This window comes from Lepidochelys olivacea (assembly GCF_965140295.1).
Source record: "Lepidochelys olivacea isolate rLepOli2 genome assembly, chromosome: 25".
Taxonomy (NCBI): domain Eukaryota; kingdom Metazoa; phylum Chordata; order Testudines; family Cheloniidae; genus Lepidochelys; species Lepidochelys olivacea.
In genome coordinates, this window is record NC_140435.1 from 5,939,075 (window position 1) to 5,961,609 (window position 22,535).

Consider the following 22,535-nt stretch of genomic DNA (forward strand, 5'->3'; position numbering starts at 1 on the left):
AAAGCAGGCACCGGCTACTTGATTGCCACTGCTACCAGGACAGCACGGAGGTTTTGTTCCATGAGCAGAAATCACTCGCGATTTAGTGATGGAACGTACCATCCACACTGCCGGGCATGGAGAGGTGAATCCTGTAGGTCAAGGGATCTATCGATCTGTACTGGGGACCTAATGGTCCAAGGTTCAAATTATGTTGATCACCATAGAGGGTGGGCTTTTATTCTAGGCACAAAGAATGTAGATCACACGCAGTGGCTGGGGGCCTGTATCCTAGAAAGTGTTGGCTCTGGAAAAGACTTAGGATCACTCAGTTGCTCACAGAGCTAACGCTACCTGTGGGATGGGGAGGGAGGCTGTCTCACCTCTGTGTAGGGCGCTGGTCAGAGCATTACTAGATACCGGGTTCCAGTCTGATGTCCACACTGCTAAAGAGGATACTGACAAACTGGAAAGGATTCAGAAAAGAGGGACGAGGATGATTTGAGGTCTGGGAAGCCTGCCTGAGAGTGAGTGACTAACAGAGCTCGGTCAATTTCATTGATTCAAGGGAAGGTTAAGATGTGACTTTACCATGGGCTATAAGTGCCTCCCTGGGGAGATCTCTGATAGCAGAGGGGTCTACACTGGGACAGAAAAAGGCATAATGAAAACCAACGGCTGGAATCTGAAGCAAGATGAATTCTTGGAACGACTTACCAAGCCTCATAGTGGATTCTCCACCCTGGGTGTCTCTTTCCAAAAGCTGGGCTCTAGCTCAGCCAGAAGTGATGGGCTCAGGGCAGCAATTCATGGGGGAAGTTCTCTGGCCTGTGCTATACATGGGCTCAGATTCGATTCTCACCATGGTCTCTTCTGGCAGTAACATCTCTGGACTCTATTAAAGGAGGGCCTTGCTCAGGGTGTCTATCCGAGCTGCTCTTCGGCATGGAGGAGATTGGAGAGAATCATTGATTTTTTGATTCAGTGGCCAAACTGGAAAAAGAAGCTCAGAAGCTAAGAGTTACACGTGCTGTTTATTAACACTGATCAGTAAAAAGGTCGTCGTTTAGCTAAGAGCAGCGACACAAGCTGAGGTGGAGCCTCTCTCGCCGCAGAGTTAGTTCCTAGCTCCAGGCAGATCCCAGGCCCACAGGGCAGGTGCTCTCTGACAGCCTGCCTTACACAGCCAGGAAGGGGATGAAGGATGGGTGTGCTGTCCAAGAGGCTGAGATCAAAGAGGAGATGAAACAGAACAAGCAGCTCGCTCAGCACTGGGGCCAAGCCCGGGGCAGCCACCGGAGGGCCAGGAGTTCCATCGTCTCCTGGTAGAGGCCCTCTGCACTGCAGGCAGCAAGTGCAGTCTCCTGGTGCATTAGGGCTGGAAAACCAGTGAGGAAACCCTGCAGCGTTTCAGTGCTGCTCCTTGGGCCCCTTCCTCATGGCAGCAGTGCTCTCTCAGGAGTCCCTCAGCACCCTGGGCTCAGATGTCTCCCTCCTGCCCTGGAGGGGATTCCCCAGGTGGGGTTGCTGACTTACCATTCCCTTGGGAAGGGGAAAGCCCAGAGGCTTGGAGAAGGGACATCAGCAATAACAAGGTCAATTTCCCCTGTAGCTCTCAAGTACTTTACCAGGCTGGAACCCATCATTATAGGAGTCATATGCGTAGCCATATATGAGAACCGCGATAATACTGTCAGCAGCAGCAGCGATGGACTACCAACAACCCATTATTACAGGTACACATTTGCATTCCAGGTTTGTAGACACAGAAGTTGACAGCAAGTCAGAGTCACCATCTGGACTAGAAGCCAAGTCTCTAGGTCCTTGCCTCTGTCCTCCACAGCGCCTCCCAGACAGCGGTGGGAATGAAGGTAAGGGCTTTTCATCCAGTGGAGAAAGGTTTCATTACAACTCCTATGGGTTGTTTGGACTCAAGTCATTTTACTGGGTTTCAGCAACACCTCTGCAATGGCTTTGACCCAAGGAGGCAGAGTCATGTATACCATGGATCTTAATTTCCCAAGTCCTGCTGTGTTGTAAACCAGCTGGGCACAGCTGCAGTCTAAACTGGCTGGTTCATCGACACCCAAATGATGGGGAACTACAGAAAGTGGTGATTAACACGCCTACAAGGAGTGGGCTTGGGGATTACGTTGGCTTGCCTGGATTAGAGTAGACATACACCATCCTGCAATTGCGTGGTTCAGACTGGACTCTCTAATAAACTTGGAAAAAGGAGAGGCACTTTACAAAAATAAAAACCCCTCCGCAGTGAGAAACACTCCTCTGAATCTCCAACAGAGCCAGCCTGGGCTCCCCAGGCACTCAGACACAGCAGCAGTTGAATGGGCGCAGCATAAGGACCTGGACAAATGAGACTAGAACCCAACAGATACAGGCTGCCCCTCCACCCCCTCAGCAGGGCCACAGACCAGGATATGGCAGACTCTCTGTGCTGGAGGCAAATGTCCCGACTCTGCCTGCTCTGTCCCTAGAGATGGCTACCGAGTCACAGACACATTTCTATCCGTAGCAGGGCCTTGGTCACTGGTTTTGCCTGTGACAGTGCAAGGAGATGTCTCCTTTGAACTGTGCATGAAACCTCATTGCCTGGCCAGGGATGCTACTGCGGCTTGAGGACCCACCCGTGTGGAACATGTGTGAAAAATACCAGCCATCTGCGTCCACATTGGAGGAGTCACTGTGCACCATTTGCTGCACCGAGTAAACAGAACAACCTCGTCTTGGGAGCTGGCCTGTGTTAAAGCCCAAGTGGCACTTGAAGACTCAAAGATGGTGGTGTGCTGTGATCAGAAGGGCACCTCTCTGCCCAGCCATGCTCCCTTTAGGGATCCATTGGCACCAGCACAGGCCAGGAACAGATTTTCTGATTCTCCACTGCATCTGAGCTGTGCTTGGCCGTAGTGCGAGGAGGAGCCGCAGGAAGCAGGGTGCTGCTCGCTGAGTCAGAGCCACGCCACTCCAGCACAAGTTAGGGCAGCCCTAACACACACCAGTGGAGCTGCATTCCAGAACACCCCCTCCTCTCCCTGTCCCACCTATGCCGCACCCCAGCAACACCCCGGGCATGCTCCCCCCTTTGCCCTATGTGGGGTGGAGAGGGGCGGGCAGAGGAGGGAGCAGGGCTGCTTCCAACAGCTGTATTCCAGCTGAGAATTCTGCACAGGGGGGATTCTCCACTAGCCTTCTGCACTTGATTAAGGTCACTCTGTGCTCATAGTAAACTGGAATCTGTCCCTAAGGATACAAGTCACTGGGTCCTGGAAACCTCGAGTGATGTTGCAAACTCCAAAGATGTGTGAGCTCTGCTGCATCTCTGTGATGCACCCAGAAGCTCCAAGACAAGAACCAAGCCCTTAAGGTTGTTCAGCAGGAGGGGGAAGATCTGAATGCCACACTTGAGGCACCCTGGGATGGGAGTCAGACACTGAGATGCTATGGGGAGCTGATAGAGAGACAGCGGATGTGCTGCAACACAGTGTCAGCCCTTCTCCGTTCAGGAAGGGCTGAGAGACCCTAGTTTAATTTCAGGTGGTCCAAGGACTAGCATCCATCCCCCGCGTGAGCACCCTGCAGTCTGACCAGAGAGAAAAGGAATGTCTGTTGTTTCCAGACTCAAAGGGGCCAAGTGGAAATAACGCAATTCCTTTCAAGGAACCTCCCCTATCTCAGTCGTAAGTCAACAGCGTGTGTGACTGGCAGCATGTGAGCATTGTCAAACGATGCATTAGGAGGAAAACTGCATTCCTCTGAGCCTGGCTTCTTGTTGACTACAGAATGATGCTTAGACAGGGCAAACTACGGCCTGCAGGCCAAGCTGATTTAAGCCAGCCCGTGAGCTGCGCCACGCGGCTTGGCCCACTCCAACGCTCCAGCCAGGGGCCGCACCATGCGGCTCAGTCCCACTCCAGAGCTCCGGCTGGGGCACTGGGTCAGGGGCTGGACCACGTGGCTTGGCCCTGCTCCAGCGCTCCAGCTGGGGCGCTGGGTCGGGGGCCAAAAAACACAGCTCCTGGAAACCACGGCATGGCGGCGCCTGCAGATGGGGCAGCATGCAGAGCTGCCTGTCTGCGCCTTCTCATAGGAGCCAGAGAAGGGACATGCCACTGCTTCCAGGAGCCGCTTGAGGTAAGCGCTGCTCAGAGCCTGCACCCCCTGAGCCTCTCCCCACACCCTAACCCTCTATCCCAGCCCTGATCCCCTCCTGACCTTCAAACCCCTTGATCCCAGTCTGGAGCACCCTCCTGCACCCCAAATCTCTCATCCCCAGCCCCACCCCAGAGCCCGCACCTCAACCCCAATTTTGTGAGCATTCATGGCCCGCCATACCATGTCTATTCCCCGATGTGTCCCTCAGGCCAAAAAGTTTGCCCACTCCTGTGCTTAGAGTTCACACATGCCCATGCCAGTGTCTCCAGAGCTCCAGTGTTCTCCCCATTCTGCAATTCCAGCTCTTTGATGCTCTGAGCTCTGACAGCTGAAACTTTGCAAGGCATCAGTGCAAATCCACCGAAAACACTCCCCACCACCTGGGCCCCTGGGGTGAAGAGATTTTATCACGTCAGTCTCCCCTGGCATTTAATTACAGGCTTCTGTTTGGCTAGGATTTGCAGAACACTCCAAAGACAGAAGTTTCATGAAGTGAACACTGGTTGTACTATTCAAAATAGCTGTTTAAAATGTTAGCACCGCTCTCCTTCCTCGCTTGTATCAGAGATCTAGAGCCAGTCAACAGGCAATCATCTCATGAGATCAAAACGTATGATGCTGCATCAGTCACCCCAAAAACAGCGTGTGTGGAGAGAACTGCGTTCTGTGCTCAAGGAAAGACATCACCTGTCCAAAGGGCAAAACAATCTGAAAACGCTCTTGCCCTGCAAACCCTGGTGAAGGTGAGAATGGTGGAGAAGAAAAGTTAGTCGGAAATGCACGACTGTCCTGTCCTGTTAGGAAGCAGCCTCTGGAAGGAGGCTTGCTTGTGAGCTCTGGAGTTTTCTGTAGCCTTTATTTTTTCCTCCATCACTTCTCTATTATTGACTTCTTCTGGGTACCCCGGGTCTCCTAGTTAGATTCACTCAGTGTTGAAGCCCAGAGAGAGCCTGATACGATGGGACTCATATGTGTGCCCCCAGTAACACCCTTAGGCCAGTCCTGGCCAGGGACCTCCAGCAGCCCAAAGGGGATGTTTACAATACAGCTGGCAACAAGCCTCCCAGACAGACAGACAGACTCGTGCTTGTGGGGCCCCAGCTAGCATGCTAAAAGTAGTGCCTGGATGTTGTGACTCCAGGGGAGACTCAAGCTAGCCACCCAAGTCCAGGGGGCAGGTCGGTCTGAACTTGGCCGGTTAGCTCAGGCCTACACCGAAGCCACAGCAGCCAAACTGCTATTTTTAGCATGCTCACCTGAACCCTGCGAGTGTGAGTCTGTCTAGCTTGCCCCATGTGCAGCACTGACATCCCCACACTGACTGCGTCAAGACTGTTCCAATCCCTGCTTAACAGGAAAGCAATGCTCCGTGCCCTTCACACCTCTGACAAGGGCAGAAGTCAGTGCAAACGCTGATTTTGGACTCAGTCCCCACTTCGCTGGGTTGAACTTGGCCTGATCATTTAAGGCATAAAATGCTGGAAGCCAAGGGCTCCGGAGTAGCAGTCTGCAAAGTCTGTGCAGCTCAGCTGCCCACAGTCACATCCCAACCCCACCTTTCCATTGTATTAAACAAACAAAAACCTAGCAGGGAAAATGTCTTTGGGGCCTGTAGTGGAGGTCATGGCTCATCAGCCGCCTCTCATGTAGCTCATGGGACTTTCCGCCTTTCCCTTACAGCAAGCACAACAAAACCACAGAGAGGATTAATGGGACCCTCCAAGCCACACCAGATCCAATGAGCTTTGAATAGATCCAAACAATGAATCCTTCTGTGGACATTTTGTAAGAAAATTGAAAACATACTAATAAAAGGGCTATCGTGTTCCATTCTCTAGGAAAATGGGCCAGCAAACTGTGTCTGTTCATGGAAAAGATTCAGGCAACACTGAAAAGCTCACTCCACTTTAGAAGCATGAACGAGATTGAACAGAACAGAAAACAGAACTTTGTCTTCACTAGGAAATTGGGAATCTTGTCCATTGGTGACAAAAGAGCTGGCACAATGGTTCTTTAGGAGTAAGAGCGATACCTGATACATGGTAGCCTAAAAAAAGCAATAGAAATCAGAGAGAAATGAGAAGTTAGGCCATCAAGTGACTAGTCCCTTCCCTGCCTGACCTATCCCCCAGGCAGTCAGAATGCTTCAGACACTAACTGATCCAAACAGGTGCAACCTACTTATCTGAAGAACAAAGGTTTGTGCCGAGAGCAGGCTGAACCCTCCCATCTGACATTTCTCGCTTTGCTTGGTTCGTGGCCTCTCCGTTTGAATCCTGATGCAGTTCTGGACATTTCAGCTGGGGCACTGGGCAGCATCCCACAGAAAGCACTGGCATTCCATGGCTCACTGACTGATGATGCAAACAGGGACGCTTTAGCTATAAGGCAGTGCAATACGGAAGGGCTATGGAGGACAGAAGTGCAGCTATTGGCTCCCCTCAGAGAACGATCAAAATCACAGATGGAAAAGCCTTAATCTATCAATGAGCCCACCCCAAGGACGCCAGCCAGTCATAGTGCCCTGCAGTGTATTTTCTAGGGCATGATCCCGGCTAGTTTTAAATGTCTCAACAAGTAGAGCTTCTATCACGGCTCTTGGGAGACTTTTCTACAACGTGACATAGATCTTAGTGCCAGGATGCCTTTCCAGCTATTCAGCTTAAATGGGCCTTTTCTTCATTGTATCCCATTGCTCCCAGTTACACCCTTCTGTGCCATCCCTACTAATTCCTCTGTCTCCGTGGGTGCTAGCAGATGGGAAGGAAGCTGTGCCCTTCCCCCAGCACACGCACAAACTTCGAAGTCACATGGCAAACCTAGACTCACTTAGCTCCTTTAATCTTTCCTCATCAGCCAGCTCCCCCTCTTCCCCAACAGCAAGGCACTCCTCTGCTTTCACAAATCCCCCAGCACGTAATGGTGGCCATATACCTCTGGAGCAAATACCACTCTTCTGTTGTCCTTGCATGATATGTCCTAGGGCAGCCCTGACTCTTCAGAGCCTGGTTAAGGGATGAAGGGCAGGGCCCCTCACCATCCTCATCAGCACCCCCGTCCCCTCCCTTGCTGTATCTCTCCATGTGTTTGTGAGCACCACGCTCAGGGGGCCCAGATCCTGACTGGGGCCCCAGGTTCTACCAAAATACAAATCAACAACAAAGCATAAAACAAACAACTATCCCCAGGGAGCTTTTTATTAAAGAGAAGCTGGACCCACAGCCCTGGCTCTGAACCCCCTGAACCTGGAGAAAGTTTGGATGAATTCCAAGTTTGACAGCTTGGGCCCAGCACAGATTGAGGAATAATGGGATTTTCCTGTGTCCCAGCACCTCTCCTTTCCCCAGTCCCGGGCTCCTCTGATCAGGGCCCAACCAGAATTCCTCCAAGGGAGTCTGGCTACAGTGTAGCCCCTTCCACCCTGGCAGCGTGCCTGAGATGGCCAAGGGCACCCAGTGGGTCTCTCTGGGTTAAGGGTGCAGGAGATCTGGAATAATAAAAACATCCTTATTGCATAGGGGTCCAGAGACTGAGAAAAAAGCTTCTGTTCCAGGTGGTATTTGTGCTAAGATGTAACTACCATCGGCTGTGCTATCTCACCTCCTGCCCTCTCCTAGCAATACAAGGTCCACTGCAGATTAGTGGCAAATGCTGGTGCATTAATGAAGGAGACCCAATTCAGTCATCAGGCAAACTGACACATGCTTTGACATTAGGTGCAGACACACTCCCTCCTGCTAACCCTTCTTCCCAGGAGGAATCCTGTACGCAGAAAATGCAGGACAGCCGAATCCTGTGGGCAGGGGAAGAAGAGGGATTCAAGAGATCCCCAGGACTTCCTGATGTGAGAAATCCACATCCTCATTTTAAGGCAAGCTGGTCTCAGATCAAATGCAGAAATGGGATAAAAGGACCAACAATGAGGCAGAGAGACTCCAGAGACTAACCCTTAAAGCTTTGTGCCCAAAGGCCCTGAACTAACCTGTGTAGAGGAAATTGCTGTATCATGGTGGTAGAGTGGTGCTTTCAGTAATACCCCTTGGCAGCGTTCATGCTTGTCTGGATGCATACTGCTCTCTGAGGCTCCATGGTCCAGTCCAGGCACTGCACGAGCCAAGCAGCCAGCTGAGAAAGGATGCAGCTGTCTGCTGGGCCCAACAGCCCTTTCTCCACACCCACCCCAGCATGCAGGGAGCTCTTTGGGCCAGGACCTTTCTATGTGTTTGCACTAGCTCCTGTGCATTTAGGTGCGACTGTAGCTAGAATCACAGCCAAGATCCTGCACCGCACCCCAGCTCTTTCACACAGCTCCTGTGGCACAAACAAGCTAGCCAACGGGATCAAATGAGCCATGGGATTCCCCAGGGAGGGGAACAGGATGGCCCAGCCAGCACTACCCTGCCTCTCCTCTTGGCCTTCACATAGAAGGTGTGTTGGGATAGAGGACGCCCAGCTGTGGTGCAATGGTCCTGGCTGAGAAACTGCCCCCGGGGGACCACTGCAGCCATGTGTAATCTAGAGTAGCCCTGAGGCTTAAACCCAGCTTGGCCGCCTGGCTCTCCTCACCTGTCCTGACTGGAGCAGCTTAGGATCTAGGCTGGTAAAGAATATCGGAAAGGCTCCCCTTCAGGGTCTCTAGCAATTCAGGCAAGATGCGCAGTAAAGAAATGACAGCTAGCTCGAAAGGCAGCTTGTCTCCTTATGACTGCTCAAACAGGAGTCATGGGGAAACTGGTCACGGCTGCTACAGGCTGCTTTCCTGTGCATTCCTGGCACAGGCCTGCGCACATGGGGCGGCAGAGTCAGCCCCCGCGGGGATTGCTTTTTATCTCAGTACGGCTATGGAAATGAGCATGTCTGGAACAAATGTAGATTAGCCTGGTTCTAAGTCAGTGTGATGACACTGAATACGTAGGGACTATGTTGATTGTGCTCTAAGGCTAGGGCCCAATTTTACATGGTTCTAATCTCACCAGGCCCAGCCAAACCACGCAGTCCTTTAGCTGAGGCCTTGGGCCCTTAACTGAAGCCTCGTATAAAAGGTTGATACTACGCTGCGCTGGCTGATGGAGTCCAGCCCACGCAGGCAGCTTGTTCATGCTTTGCAGCATCTCTTAGCACAGCACTCCAAGCTCAGCATCCCCTAGGACAGATGTGATTCCACCATAAAGGCTTGTGTAGAGAGTTGTCACTTTGGATGGGCTATTACCAGCAGGAGAGTGAGTTTGTGTGTGGGGGGGTGGAGGGTGAGAAAACCTGGATTTGTGCTGGAAATGGCCCAACTTGATGATCACTTTAGATAAGCTATTACCAGCAGGACAGTGGGGTGGGAGGAGGTATTGTTTTATGATCTCTGTATGTATATAAAGTCTGCTGCAGTTTCCACGGTATGCATCCGATGAAGTGAGCTGTAGCTCACGAAAGCTCATGCTCAAATAAATTGGTTAGTCCCTAAGGTGCCACAAGTACTCCTTTTCTTTTTGCGAATACAGACTAACATGGCTGTTACTCTGAAACCCACCATAAAGGCTGTGATAGAAATAGGAACCTCCATCCCTTGTGCTGGGCTGCTGCCAGCTCTAACTTTGGTGCAGGTCGTGATCTGCAAACGCTGCCACTGCAGAATTACGGGGCATGATTCCACCCAGACAGAGGTTCACGTTTACATCCTGGACGAGTGAGGAAAAGGGTAGATTGTGGGGCCTGGGGAGAGTGGAGAATGCCCTTTCCTAAAGTGTCACTGAAGCAGCAATGCCCATTCCCCTGCACTAGGAGACATGCAGCAGCACAACGGACATCATCAGAAGCAGCTGTTTATGATAACTGTGGCTCTTCGAGATGGGATGCGGACACATGTCCTGAACGCCTTTTGCCTAGCAGTACCTGCAGAGGGACAGCGCTTGTGCCTCATGCCTGGAACCACCCCTACCGCCCAGCCAATTCCTTCGTATTGAGTCACAGAATCATAGAATTGGAAGAGACCTCAGGAGCTATCTTGTCCAACCCCCTGCTCAAAGCAGGACCAATCCCCAACTAAATCATCCCAGCCAGGGCTTTGTCAAGCCTGACCTTAAAAACCTCTAAGGATGGAGATTCCACCACTTCCCCAGGTAACCCATTCCAGTGCTTCACCACCCTCCTAGTGAAATAGGTTTTCCTAATATCCAAACTAGACCTCCCCCACTGCCACTTGAGACCATTGCTTCTTATTCTGTCATCTGCCACCACTGAGAACAGCCGAGCTCCATCCTCTTTGGAACCTGCCTTCAGATAGTTGAAGGCTGCTATCAAATCCCAGCTTCTACAGACTAAATAACCCCAGTTCCCTCAGCCTCTCCTCGTAAGTCATGTGCCCCAGCCCCCTAATCATTTTCGTTGCCCTCTGCTGGACTCTTTCCAATTTGTCCACATCCCTTCTGAAGTGGGGGGACCAAAACTGGATGCAATACTCCAGATGTGGCCTCACCAGTGCCGAATAGAGGGGAATAATCACTTCCGTCAATCTGCTGGCAATGCTCCTACTAATGCAGCCCAATATGCCGTTAGCCTTCTTGGCAACAAAGACACACTGTTGACTCATATCCAGCTTCTCATCCACTGTAATCCCCAGGTGCTTTTCTGCAGAACTGCCGCTTAGCCAGTCAGTCCCTAGCCTGTAGCGGTGCATGGGATTCTTCCATCCTAAGTGCAGGACTCTGCACTTGTCCTTGTTGAACCTCATCAGATTTCTTTTGGCCCAATCCTCCAATCAGTCTAGGTCACTCCGGACCCTATCCCTATCTTCCAACATATCTATCTCTCCCCCCAGTTTAGTGTCATCTGCAAACTTGATGAGGGTGCAATCCATCCCATCATCCAGATCATTAATGAAGATGTTGAACAAAACCGGCCCCAGGACTGACACCTGGGGCACGCTGCTTGATACCGGCTGCCAACTAGATATCGAGCTGTTGATCACTAGCTGTTGAGCCCAACAATCTAGCCAGCAGCTTTCTATCCACCTTATAGTCCATTCATCCAATCCATACATCTTTAACTTGCTGGCAAGAATACTGTGGGAGACCCTATCAAAAGCTTTGCTAAAGTCAAGGTATATCACATCCACCGCTTTCCCCATATCCACCGAGCCAGTTATCTCATCATAGAAGGCAATCAGGGGAATGTCCAGGGGAAGACTCCAAAGCACCGGGGACAGACGGTGGATTGTGGAACATATGTTTACATCATATCTCGATGATGCACAGTTACAAGAATTAATCATTTCTCCTTCTTCTTTGAGGAGCTGCAGATGTGTATTCCAAGTAGGTGACTAGGGAGCAGTCCCCCATCCAGACGTGAGGCGCGGAGTCTACCTGAGCACAGAGCCCAGGACCGCTCTTCCAACATTAGCGTCCGTTCTGGAAGAAGCAGTGATTGCGTAATGGTGCATAAATGTATGTATGGACGAGCCTTACATACAGGCTGCCCTGAGAATGTCCAATATGGACATGTCATTGAGGAGTGCTACTGACGTTACCTGCATTCTAGTGCCCATATCTGCTGAGGAGGCATGGCTGATGCTATCTCAAAGGCAGCCTTGATACAAGACGTTCTTTGTCTAGAGATGGTCTGTGCAGAGACTGCTGGTCCCTTCATGCGACCCACCTATGATACGAACAGGTGAGGCGAAGAAAGAAACTGTTTAGTTCTGTTCAGTTAGAAGGCTAGACAGTGTCTAACATCTAGTGTACAGAGGTTGAGGATGGGCCTCATTCTGCCCTTGGATTTTGGTATCAGGAAATACCAGGAGCAGAACTTGGGACCACAGTGTTCTCACAGAACCTCCTGCACTGCTCCCCAGACTAGCAGAGAGCTGGCCCCCTCAAAGAGCAGTGTCTCATCAGACGGATCCCTGAAAAGCAATAGGGAGAGGAACTGGATGACGGAGGAAATCGAGACCCAGGAATTGTAAAAGGCAGCCAGCCTGTCCCCCAGGAACTGGGGGATGACCAGGGGGGAAGAAGAACTGGAACAGTGCTCTGGACCAATGAATCAAAATGGGCAGAGTGGCCAGGCCCCAAGCTTGAGTGCTTCCTCTTGTGAGACCTCTTCCGGGGGTAGTGCTTCCTCTTCTATCCCTCTTCCGGGGGTAGTCTCGCTGTCTCAGGGGGAAGCGCTGCACAAAGGGGTGTGCATCCTGAATGGCTGCTGTTGCTGCACCCCGTAATGGCGTCTCTGTGCGTGTGGAGTATACACCCCCAGAGACCTTAAGGTAGCCCTTGAATCCTTAAAGGAATTCAGGGTTTCATCAGTCTTGTCCGAAAACAAGGCAAGTCCTCAATTGCTTGCTGGTCATCCAGCACAATCCCCAAGGTCTGGAACCAGGAAGCCCTCTATAGTCATTACCAAGGCCACAGCTCTGGCCGAAGAGTCAGCCACATCAAGGGCAGATTGCAAAGATGTTTTAGCTACCACACAGCCCTCAGTGACAAACACCTGAAATTCATCCTGAGAAACCTTGGGCAACTGCTCCTTAAATTTGGCCATAGCTGACCAGTTGAAGAAGTCATATTTGGCCAGCAAAGCTGGCTGGTTCACAATCCTCCTCTGTACTGAAGAGGAGGTCTATAAGCTTTCTGCCCAAAAGGTCCAGGTGCTTCAAGCCTCTGTCTTTGGGGAAAGACTTTAACCTGCCCTGCCAGGCTCTGTCATTGACCGCCATGCCCACCAGGGAGTTTGGAGCTGGGTGGAAATAAACCCCCTCATATCCCTGTACCAGCACAAAATAGCGCTTCTCCAAGCACTTGGCCACCAAAGAGCTCAAGGAGTGCCTCATTAATCGGGATAGGCATTCTTCCAGGGACAGTGGGCTGGAGAATGTCCACAAGTTTACCGATATTCTCCTGGAGAAACTCTATCTGAATACCCATGGATGAGGCCACCTGACGTAATAGGTCCTGGTGTGCCTTGAAGTCCTCCGGGATGGAAGGGAGGACTTCAAGGCACCACATCATCTGGGGATGAGGACAAGGCTATTGGCTGGGACAGAGACAGATCCTGCTCCTGGGGAAGCATCTCTGAATGGGAAAACTCTGGGGGCTCCACAGGAAGGAGAATTGAGGGCACCTGAACTTGCAGCTGATCTGCAGCCCCCAATACTGCACACGGAGGCAATTTCACTTTTGACTTGGATGACGAGCAAGACCTCTGGGAATGAGGAGCTTCCCACTGAGCCCAAGGGGGCCACTGGCATGGGTAAGGCATTGGTGGCCAGTAGGCACCAGGCCAGGGGCCTCCATCCTGGCCTTGGGACGCATGTTAACTGTGGCAGTTGTATTGGTCCACCGGTGGCCCCCAGACTCCCCCAGGTGAAGTGGAGCAGGAGGAGTCCTGGGATCTCGGAGACATGGGAGGGGTGACTCCAGAGTGAGCCAACAGGCGATCTGACTCATCCACAGCCTAGAACAAGGTCGGAATTGGCGCTCCCGATGTAGTCGGCACCACCGGTGTCGAAAAGGTCAGTGCTGCAGGCAAGGTCCATCCCGGTGCAAACGCTGGGCCTGGAGCGCCTGCATGCCTCCACGTTGAGGGCGGCAACAGCCTCCATGGACCCATCTGCATAGTCAATCGGTCAATGCCGAGGAAGGGCCTGGTACTGAAGAACCCTGTCCCGTCTCCGGTACCGTATCCATACTGGCCTCAGGGAGGGGTGCTTCGTGTCGCAGTGCCGAGACTTCCAAAGCACAGCCATCGTGGGCGCCAGCCTCACAAAGTCTTGGACCCGCGGTGAGGATGGGACCAAAAGGCAGAGTAGGTCCGCCCCGGTCTGGTACGCTGCCACCAGCGACACTGTCAGCATCAGCGTCGTTCCCATCAGTGCAAAACTCCATAGACACCCAGAGGACGGAACCGGAGTTGGCAGTACAGGGTGTCTGCCCTCCCTACCCAGTACCGAGGAAGGGTCACAGGCACCCGTGCCACCCCGCGTGCTGGAGTCAGGCCCATGCCAGTCTCTGATCTTCTTAGAGGAGGCAGAAGAGTCACCCTGCAACCTGGAGGGCTCCCGATCGGCCTGTGCCCCGAGGAAGGCCTCAGGTTTAGGTCAGACCTCATGGGCTGCTCAAGCAGCTGCTGCCTGAGGCGAAGGCTCTGCACCTTCCGAGTCCCCCTTAGGGTGGGCTTTGCCCAGGCAGAGCCAGAGCGGCTTGTCAGGGTCACGGGTGGGGCCCGCCACGCCAGACGCAGGGCAATGCTTGAGCCTGGGGAGGGCACCCCTGGGAAGCAGTCGCGAACACGATCGTTTTTAACTACCTGCAACTAGCGAGGCCAAGGAAGGATGAATGCGCACGGTTGTGAGACTTTACCGCACAGAGCTCCAGCTCCAGCCGATGGGTGGTGAGGAGGAATGGGGGGAGGGGGCAAGGCGGCGCTGCCTCATACAGCCAGGGAAGGGGCTATCAGCACAAGCTCTGCCCCTCTATGGGTCCTGCTAGGCAAAAGTTTCTGGTTCCGGTACAAGGGGTGCGCACACCTACTTGGAATACACATCTGCGTCTACTTGAAGAAGAATGATTATGGCAGCACCTAGGAGTCCCAGTCATGGGTCAGGACCTCTTTCTGCTCAGTGCTGTGCAAACCTTTGGTCTGACACTCACCACACAAAGGCTCAGGCATGAACTGCTGACATGGTTATTTCACTGAGTGCCCAGCGCCCCCTCCCTTATCTGGCTATTTAATCGCAAGCTGCCTGGGGTTCCATAATTGCAAACAGCTCTGCCACCTGGAAGCCAACTCCAGGTGGAACATCTGGTTTCCAGCACATTCATTCCCTCTGATCCTGGTTACTACACAGCCTCGGGAAGGAATGAAAGGGACGTGGAGTTCCTGAAGCCGGACTAGGTGGGATGACACTTGCATCAGCAGAATAATCACATTTGCTCACTAAAACGGCGAAGCAGGCAGAGCTGAAGCCAGCAGGGTTTCATTAAGATACACGGGAAAGAGTTTTAATAACCAAGGCAGGGAGCTTTCATTCTGTTTTCCTTTTCACTTGCCAGATGTTTGGAAAAATACAGTGAATGTTTATTCCTTTGGGAATGCAGCCTTGCTGGCTAGGTACACAGCCAGCCCTCTGGAATTCCAGCAAGGCGGGTTTGGGAGAGCGCCCCCTTTCTACAGGAGCGTGCATGGGGCTCAGACATGCAATGGAGTGCATGCTATACAGAAGTTGCTTAGAATGGACTGCAAGAAACCAGACTCATAACAAGAGCTGTTGCAGCTGTGTGGCACTGCAATAAATAATGATCTTCCACTCTACCCAGTGCTCTCTCCTTGTATTTTCCCATGGAAGCGGGGGCCGTGCGATACAAGACACATGCCCCTAAACACAGGGTATTACTAGCCAGTGTGTTCTGTATTTAACTCAGCAATGACTCGTGACGACTGAGGCTGAGACACATCAGCAGCACGGGGGGCTTTCAGAAGTGGGTAAAATCCTGCCTTTCCTCCCACTGATAGGCACAGCTTAATTACACTTCTTGCTGCCAAAGGAACGTGCGATCCTCTGGTCCAAAAACCAATCAGGCCATTTATAAATAATTGTTTCTCTCTGTGCAAACGGTCCAGAAAGTACCTCCTTTGTAAACAGATGGAAACACCATGAAACAGCCCCAGCTGAGCACAGCCTCCCAGCACAGGCCACCCCACATCCAGCACTGAGCCAGCCAGTCTGACATTGCACGTCACCCCCAGCCAGGCCACATGCAGCCACATGGCCAGATCCCCTGACAATCAGATCAGCCAGCCACCTGCACACAGAGCACAGGCACATCTCTCTGGCTAGGCAGCGAGATTCCCACCTAGTGCCATTCAGAAGGCCAGTAACTCTTGTGACTCTCCTAATTCCCATGTTGAAGAAGAGGAGGGTGCCCTTCCTTTGCAGAGCTGTAGCTGCTGGAAAGACCCTTCCAAAGAGCTGGGAGAGGCAGCTGTGCCGAGGAACGCACACAAGTATGCTGCACGCCCCATGCCCACAGCTCCGAGTTATGGCTGATCCTGAGCCAGACCATAATCCCCACTGTACGGCTCTGAGCAACAGCTGCCGTGGAGCAGACCCCAAATGTACAGCGGTTGCTATTAAAATCTTGCCCATAGCTCTTGGGAGTTGTTAAAATAGAATGGCTTCTTTTTATTAGTGGACAACGTTGTCCCATATTGTGAGCAGGAACCCTGTCTCTGGAGTATTGTGCCATTTCCAGGAGTGAGGCCACAGTGATGGTCAAAAAGGCTTTGCCACCTGCCATGCAGCTGGAGATGAGCAAGGCACAGCCCAGCTAGCCATTGGAGTGATATGAACAACCTCACTTTAGCTATGAATGAGTGAGATGTTTCCGTTTTGGCCCAGGCTTTCCAGTGCCATGTCCCCATCTGCACCCACTTTATGCCTCGGGGGCAATGGGCTGGAATCTGGAAGAGCAATGCGGAGGTCACTAGAGTTACTCTGCATTTGCCCTGGTGTACCAGAGATCACAGTCCCCCTGGAGCTAGTACCGCCATGGGATCGCCTCGCTGCCAAGCCCCCGGGAACCAGGCCCTCTGCAGGGCATTGACAGCTGTGCGGCTCGTTCCACCTCGGCTGCCCGAGCTCACCCCTCTGCTTGCTGGGCCCCAGTGCACTTGGGGCAGGGATGGGGGGATGGAAGGTGGCTCTCACCCACCTTTGCGTTTCCCATTTCCTGGGGCCCCAGGAATGCTCTAACGTACGCTCTGTTACCACAGCCCCTGGGGAGCAGATGCAGCCACAGCTAAATGCAGCCCCAACACCTCCCTGATGTGCCCCATGCAGGGCGCTGGGAGCAGAGCCGGGTACGGCCCTCAAGCAACACCCCCGGCATTACGGCCGCCACCTGCCCTGGGAGATTCCCAGGAGGTCGTTTCCACCCTGTGCGCTCACAGAGCAGCATCAAGGGGCTTTGACATACTTGGGAGCCCAGCTACTCATAGCGGTTCTCCTTGCCTCATCGTTTCCTTTTGCTCTCACTATGACTGGCACAACCCTCAGAGACTCTCCTCTGAACAAGGAACAAGCAGTGGGGTCATTGACGCACTGAGTGAAAATGTGAAACATCCAGGGCTTAAACTCTCAGTGAGTATGTCCCGAAGCCCCAGTGGCCACTCAGGGCTCCTGCCCCACAGCAGACGCTCGGGGCTCCCTCCCCACAAGAGGCACTTAGGGCTCCCGCTCCAGAGGACTCCTTCAGGTTTGAAAATATTCCCGGAGCTCTGCTCCGAACAGCTCCAGCTTCTAAGCCCTGGAAGCATCCCCTGAAGGGTAGCAGCATGGAGAAGTGCAGAGCTAGCTCCCTCCACACTGCCCTGACTGGACCCTCCTGGGGGCTCCACCAGGCTGGGAGAATGGCTGGGAGAATGGCTCCACCAGGCTGGGAGACAAGCCCTGCGCCTTGCCTGCTGAACAGTGGCTTTGGGAATGAAGACACCTGAGTAGTAGTAATTACTCACACCTGCCCACACTCAGCTGGGCTCGTACCAATGGCTTCTGGACAGCCTCTGTAAGGCGGCCACCAGCATGGACTGGGTCTAAGCTATTGATCTAGAAGGGAAAGCTCCATTCTTCCAGCCCCCAAACCCCCAGCCTCCGGGTGGCCCTTTTAATCCTGCCATGAAGAGAAGAGCCTATTCCCTGTGGCAGACCCAGGAGCAAACCCTTTCTCCATGTGGTCGTGCAGTCTCCCCAGCCAGGCAGAGAAGTCACAGGCACGTCATTCCTTTTCCAGCGCACGAGGCCACAACACAAAGAAACGGGGCAGCATTTACTCCCGTTCGCTCTCAGCCTTTTGAGGAGTGAAATCAGTCACTCCACTGACCCCTCTGTTGTCCTTTGGCCTTTCAAATGCACACACTAAATGCTGACCGGAGGAGTCCTGAGCTTGCCTGGCTACACAGGAACACCCTTCTCATCTGCGCCGGCCGCGTGCCTGCAAGATGAAATGACACCGCCATGGCCAGGGCCCTTGTGAGTGTCCTGCTGACTCCTTCTCTCCCTGGGTTCACAGAGTCTCTGCTCAGTCAGGTGGTTCTATCTTGCTACCACGCAGATTTGAGTCACTAGGACGCGTTGCTAGTTTCTTTGCTCTTTGGTGTGACACATAGCAGCATCTTGGGCTAACCCTACCCCACCCTGAGATCGGGTGTGCATTATCCGGGAGAAGCTTCCACAGACTGCACGTTCCTGCCCTGTCAGCACAGCTCAGAGTGAGATGGTGAGAAGATGCCAAGAGAGAACAAGAGAGAGGAGGCTTTGGGGATTTCGGGACTTCTTCTTACCTTCACACTTGTGGCTGGTTTCACTCTGCTTGTGTCCCGCGGGACATTTGCACTCATAGGAGCCCACCGTGTTGATACAGTTTCCACCCTGACACAGGCCTGGGATCGCCTGACATTCGTCCACATCTGCAGGAAGAAGAACAAGAACGTCAGCGAACGGGAGAAGCAGTTGCAGTGCACGGCACAGAAGAGGGAGACGGAGACCAAGGGAGCAGTAAGGCTGGCACCACAGGCAGGGCCGCGGAGCCAGCTGGGGTGTGATAAGAACAGGAGCATGTTATGTTACTCTCCTTCTGGGATGCAAGGGGGCACCATGCTCTGGCCCTGGGCTCACGCGGGGCTAAGCTCTGCCCCCCTGCAATGGGAAACAAGCACATGGTTGCCAAGTGATGCCCCTCCGCCCACCTGGTGATCACTGTGATTGTTACCCATATTTCTGAAGCGAGCATCATGCAGCATCTGGCTACTCGTAGCCCAGTTTGGCAACTTCCCGGCACCAGTGCAGGCAACAGCCACGCCAGTGCCGGGGAAGGTCCCAAGGCCCCAGGCTCACCACGTGCTTTGCAGTTAGAGCTGGCTGACAAGGGGGGTTTCTGGTTTGGGAGAATTTCAGCGTTTTGATTTTGATTTTGTTCTGGAGCAGAGCAGCATCCCGGGGACCCTGCCTTTGACTGGATGACAGTTCAGCCAACCTGGCTCCTTTTCAGGAGAAAGGTCAGGGCTGATGAACCGGTTTCATGGGAAGATTTCCAGCCAGGTTGAGCTGCAGTTTCTGTCCCGCTGGGACCCAGCAGCGCCTTTCCATAGCACTCACCTTGGCAGGCTCCAGTGCGTATATTGGGGATGAAGCCCCGGCGGCAGGGGTGAGGCTGGGCAGGGCACATCTCACATGGGTGACCCCAGGCCCGTCCAATGGTGGCACAACACATGGTCTTGGTGCAGACAATCCCACTGAGCTGGCCTTGGCACATTTGGTTATTCACCTGGCTGAAGCAGGGCCCGGTGCGATAGTCTGAGAAGAAACCAAAAACCAGGAGGTTAGAACAAGACCCAAAGCCCAGCTTTGGCCAGCATGGCCTGGTACCTGCTTCCTTCCCTTGTGCTGTGGATGGGTGCAACCTGTGAGCTGGAGCCTACTCTCCCATTCACAAGGCAGCAACACCAACATCTCGCCCCTGACAATGTACATCGGCCCCAGAGACCTCCCAGACTCCAGCCCACTCTGAATAGATTATCTGATGCCTGGCATGTGGGCATTGTGCAACCATTTTTAACTCTTCCCTATCCAAAGTGGTCAGGCTCCCTGGAGCTGTGAACATCTGCAACCCCATATAACCTTGCATGGTTTAAGATATCTGCAGCTGCTTGCCAAATGCCAGAGTATTATGGGATTGAAGATACCCCCACCATTCAGATTGCTGGCTGACCTGTCAAGGTGTCTAGGGGTTGCTTGTAATAACTAGCTGTGATATCATGATGCTTGTCAGAGAGATTGACTGTATCTGTCTTTGATGGAAGGTCCTAGGGATCTGGGGGAATACTCCAGGTGATTTGGATGCCCTGGGCATTGCATTTCCATTGGGTACTTTCCAGGGGTTGGGTTTGCACTTTGAATTCCCTGCCTTTCTGACTTTGCTTTTCTTTCAGAGAACAGCAAAGCTCTCCTGAGGATTTTCCCCATAAATTAGTGACAGCTATTTATACTCTTAGCTCCAGGTTAACAATCTGTTGTGTCAGGAACAGATGTTTAGGAGTGAGTTCACTTCTGGGTGGCTTCTAAAGGAAATCAGCTGCAGATCTCTCCCAAAAAGCTTTCTAGAGACAGAGAAAGCTTCCCCAGCATGACTGAGCCCTCCCATGTCATGTAGTGTGCAGCCCTGGCACAGGAATGCCAGCTCTTCCATCAGTCTGTATAAGGAGAACCTCCAGCAATTACACGTGCAATAGTGATTCATTTCTCCTGGGTAACTATGAAAGGCCCCTTGGCAATTTTAACTGGTTCTTTAACACGTTGATGCTACAGCAACAGTGGGCCCGTTTCCCAGTCCCAACAAGCAGACACCTGTGCCTTACAAGCTACATTATTTGGGTTATTTGCAGTGAGGAATGGGGTTTTGCTGCTCCCCGAGGTCTTCTGATCCCTGGCTGGAGATATTAGCACATCAGGGATTCATCAAGAAACTCACTTCTAAAACATGAAGGGCCTTTTATTCCTGCTGGGAGAGATGATTTCATGCAAATGTTTCATCTGTTTGCGGAAGAAGGACCTTTGACCTCAGTACAGTCAGACCGAAAACTCCTACATTAAACATCTGAAGAAGTCCAGGAAACAACAGCCGAGGGTGCTGCTCTGTCTTTAACTTACACCCATGCAATGTAGGTGCTGGGTAGAACAGCTGGGTATTTTATATGCAGTCTGTGAAGTTCCTTGGGGATTTCAGCGCTGGATTTTCCATTAACTAACTCCAGCAGGTTTGTGAATCCCAGGCTGCATTCTGTAAGCTGTGATGTCCAGATGAGCCCATGGCAGCCCTTACGCTGAATTGCCTGGCTTTGAAATGTAGAGCACCAAACTGGTGTGAAAGGTGTGTAGACACAAATAGGGCCACAAGCAAAACTGGGAGGCCATATCTTCTGTAGTGACTGCATTTAACTGTGCCCACAAGTGTTTTCCTCTAATATATACACATAAAAGCACAAAATTAAGACCACACAGTCTTAATTTTTGCATTTCTTGGCTTCTGAATGCTTCGTTCCATAACACTAACACTCTCTGAACATATGTTTTGTATGAAATCTCTTCAGGTTGTTGTTGCTGTTTTTAAACCCTACGACACATGTGCAAACAGAAAAAGATTAAAGGGAGCCAAGCAAATCCAGCCACTAAGAGTGACAGTACAGGAAGCTTATGTGGCAATATGCAATTTATCCCCACCCTCACCCCTGGCAAGGAAGCTGCTTGGGGCTGGGCCTAGACCAAATGGTGCCACAGGTGAGGAGCATCTTTTGTGCCCCCCCCCATTTGTTAAACTTTTGAATACCTTATGTTTTATTGCATTTGTAGTCCATTTCATGACTTAGATGCATGCTTTACATGCATGATTTATCTCTGTCACATAAGACAATAAATTTGCACATTAGGATCTGTAAATCTGTATTTATTCATGCCATACATAAGTAAGGCTGCGAGTCTCTCATGGAGGTCGCAGAAGTTACGGATTCTGTAACTTTCTGTGACCGCTGTGATTTCTGCAGCTGCAGCAGCCAGTGCAGCTGACCCCAGAGCTGCCCCAGCAGCTGGCCGGGGCCAGTTGCACCAACCACTGCTGGAGTGGCCCCAGGGCCAGTCGCTCAGGCAGCCTCAGAGCCAGCCGCACTGGCCGCTGCATGGGTAGCCACGGACAGCTGGCCCTGGGAACTGCCTGAGCAGCAGCTGGTGCAGCTGGCCCCAGGAACAGCCTGGGCAGCAGTCCCAGGGCAGCCCTGGGGACCACTGGAGCAGCAGTGGTCCCAGGGGCTGCTCCGGAGGTGGCTGGAGCAGTGGCAGGAGCAGCAGTGCCCCGGGGGCTCCCCAATAGGACTGAAGGAGTGGAGCCTCAACCTGTGGCAGGGTTTCATGCTCCCAGGTACGCAAGCATCAGCAGGCTGCAGGTGGAGGGCTAGAGTGTGGCTGCTCCTATAAACCCTGCAGGCCCAGATCTGAGACCTGTGGGTCATGACATTGCCCAGCTAAAGGCTGGGGAAACGATTTGTGTTTGCTTTGGAATATTCTGGTAATAAAAGTAGATCCCAAGAAGGGCTGTGATTGGATTTGTGAAATCCACTTTTTGAGTTTATTGAGAACCAAACGGGCAAACCAAGGCAGGGTGCTACAGAGCCACCCCTGGCCACCAGGGGTCATGTGGGAGGCAGCCAGCTCTGTTACAGTTGCAAAGAAATTTCACATATTTCATGAACTATACCTAGGCCTAACTAACCGTAGGACGATGCAAGACACCTAATAAACGAGGCCTATTTCACCTGCTTTCCCAATGTGCTACAATCAATGTGACTGTAGGGTGGTG

General features: G+C 52.4%; 1 protein-coding gene across 1 annotated transcript in view; it reads right to left on the minus strand.

Moving 5' to 3' along the window:
- FBN3 (fibrillin 3) overlaps window positions 1-22,535 on the minus strand; it is a 287,866-nt gene that overhangs the window by 142,210 nt on the left and 123,121 nt on the right. Inside the window, exons 7-8 of the mRNA XM_084614426.1 lie at window positions 19,286-19,483; window positions 18,472-18,597 (exon numbers count right to left, since the gene is read on the minus strand). Coding sequence (XP_084470552.1) covers window positions 18,472-18,597; window positions 19,286-19,483 — 324 coding nt within the window. The remainder of the gene's footprint in view (window positions 1-18,471; window positions 18,598-19,285; window positions 19,484-22,535) is intronic.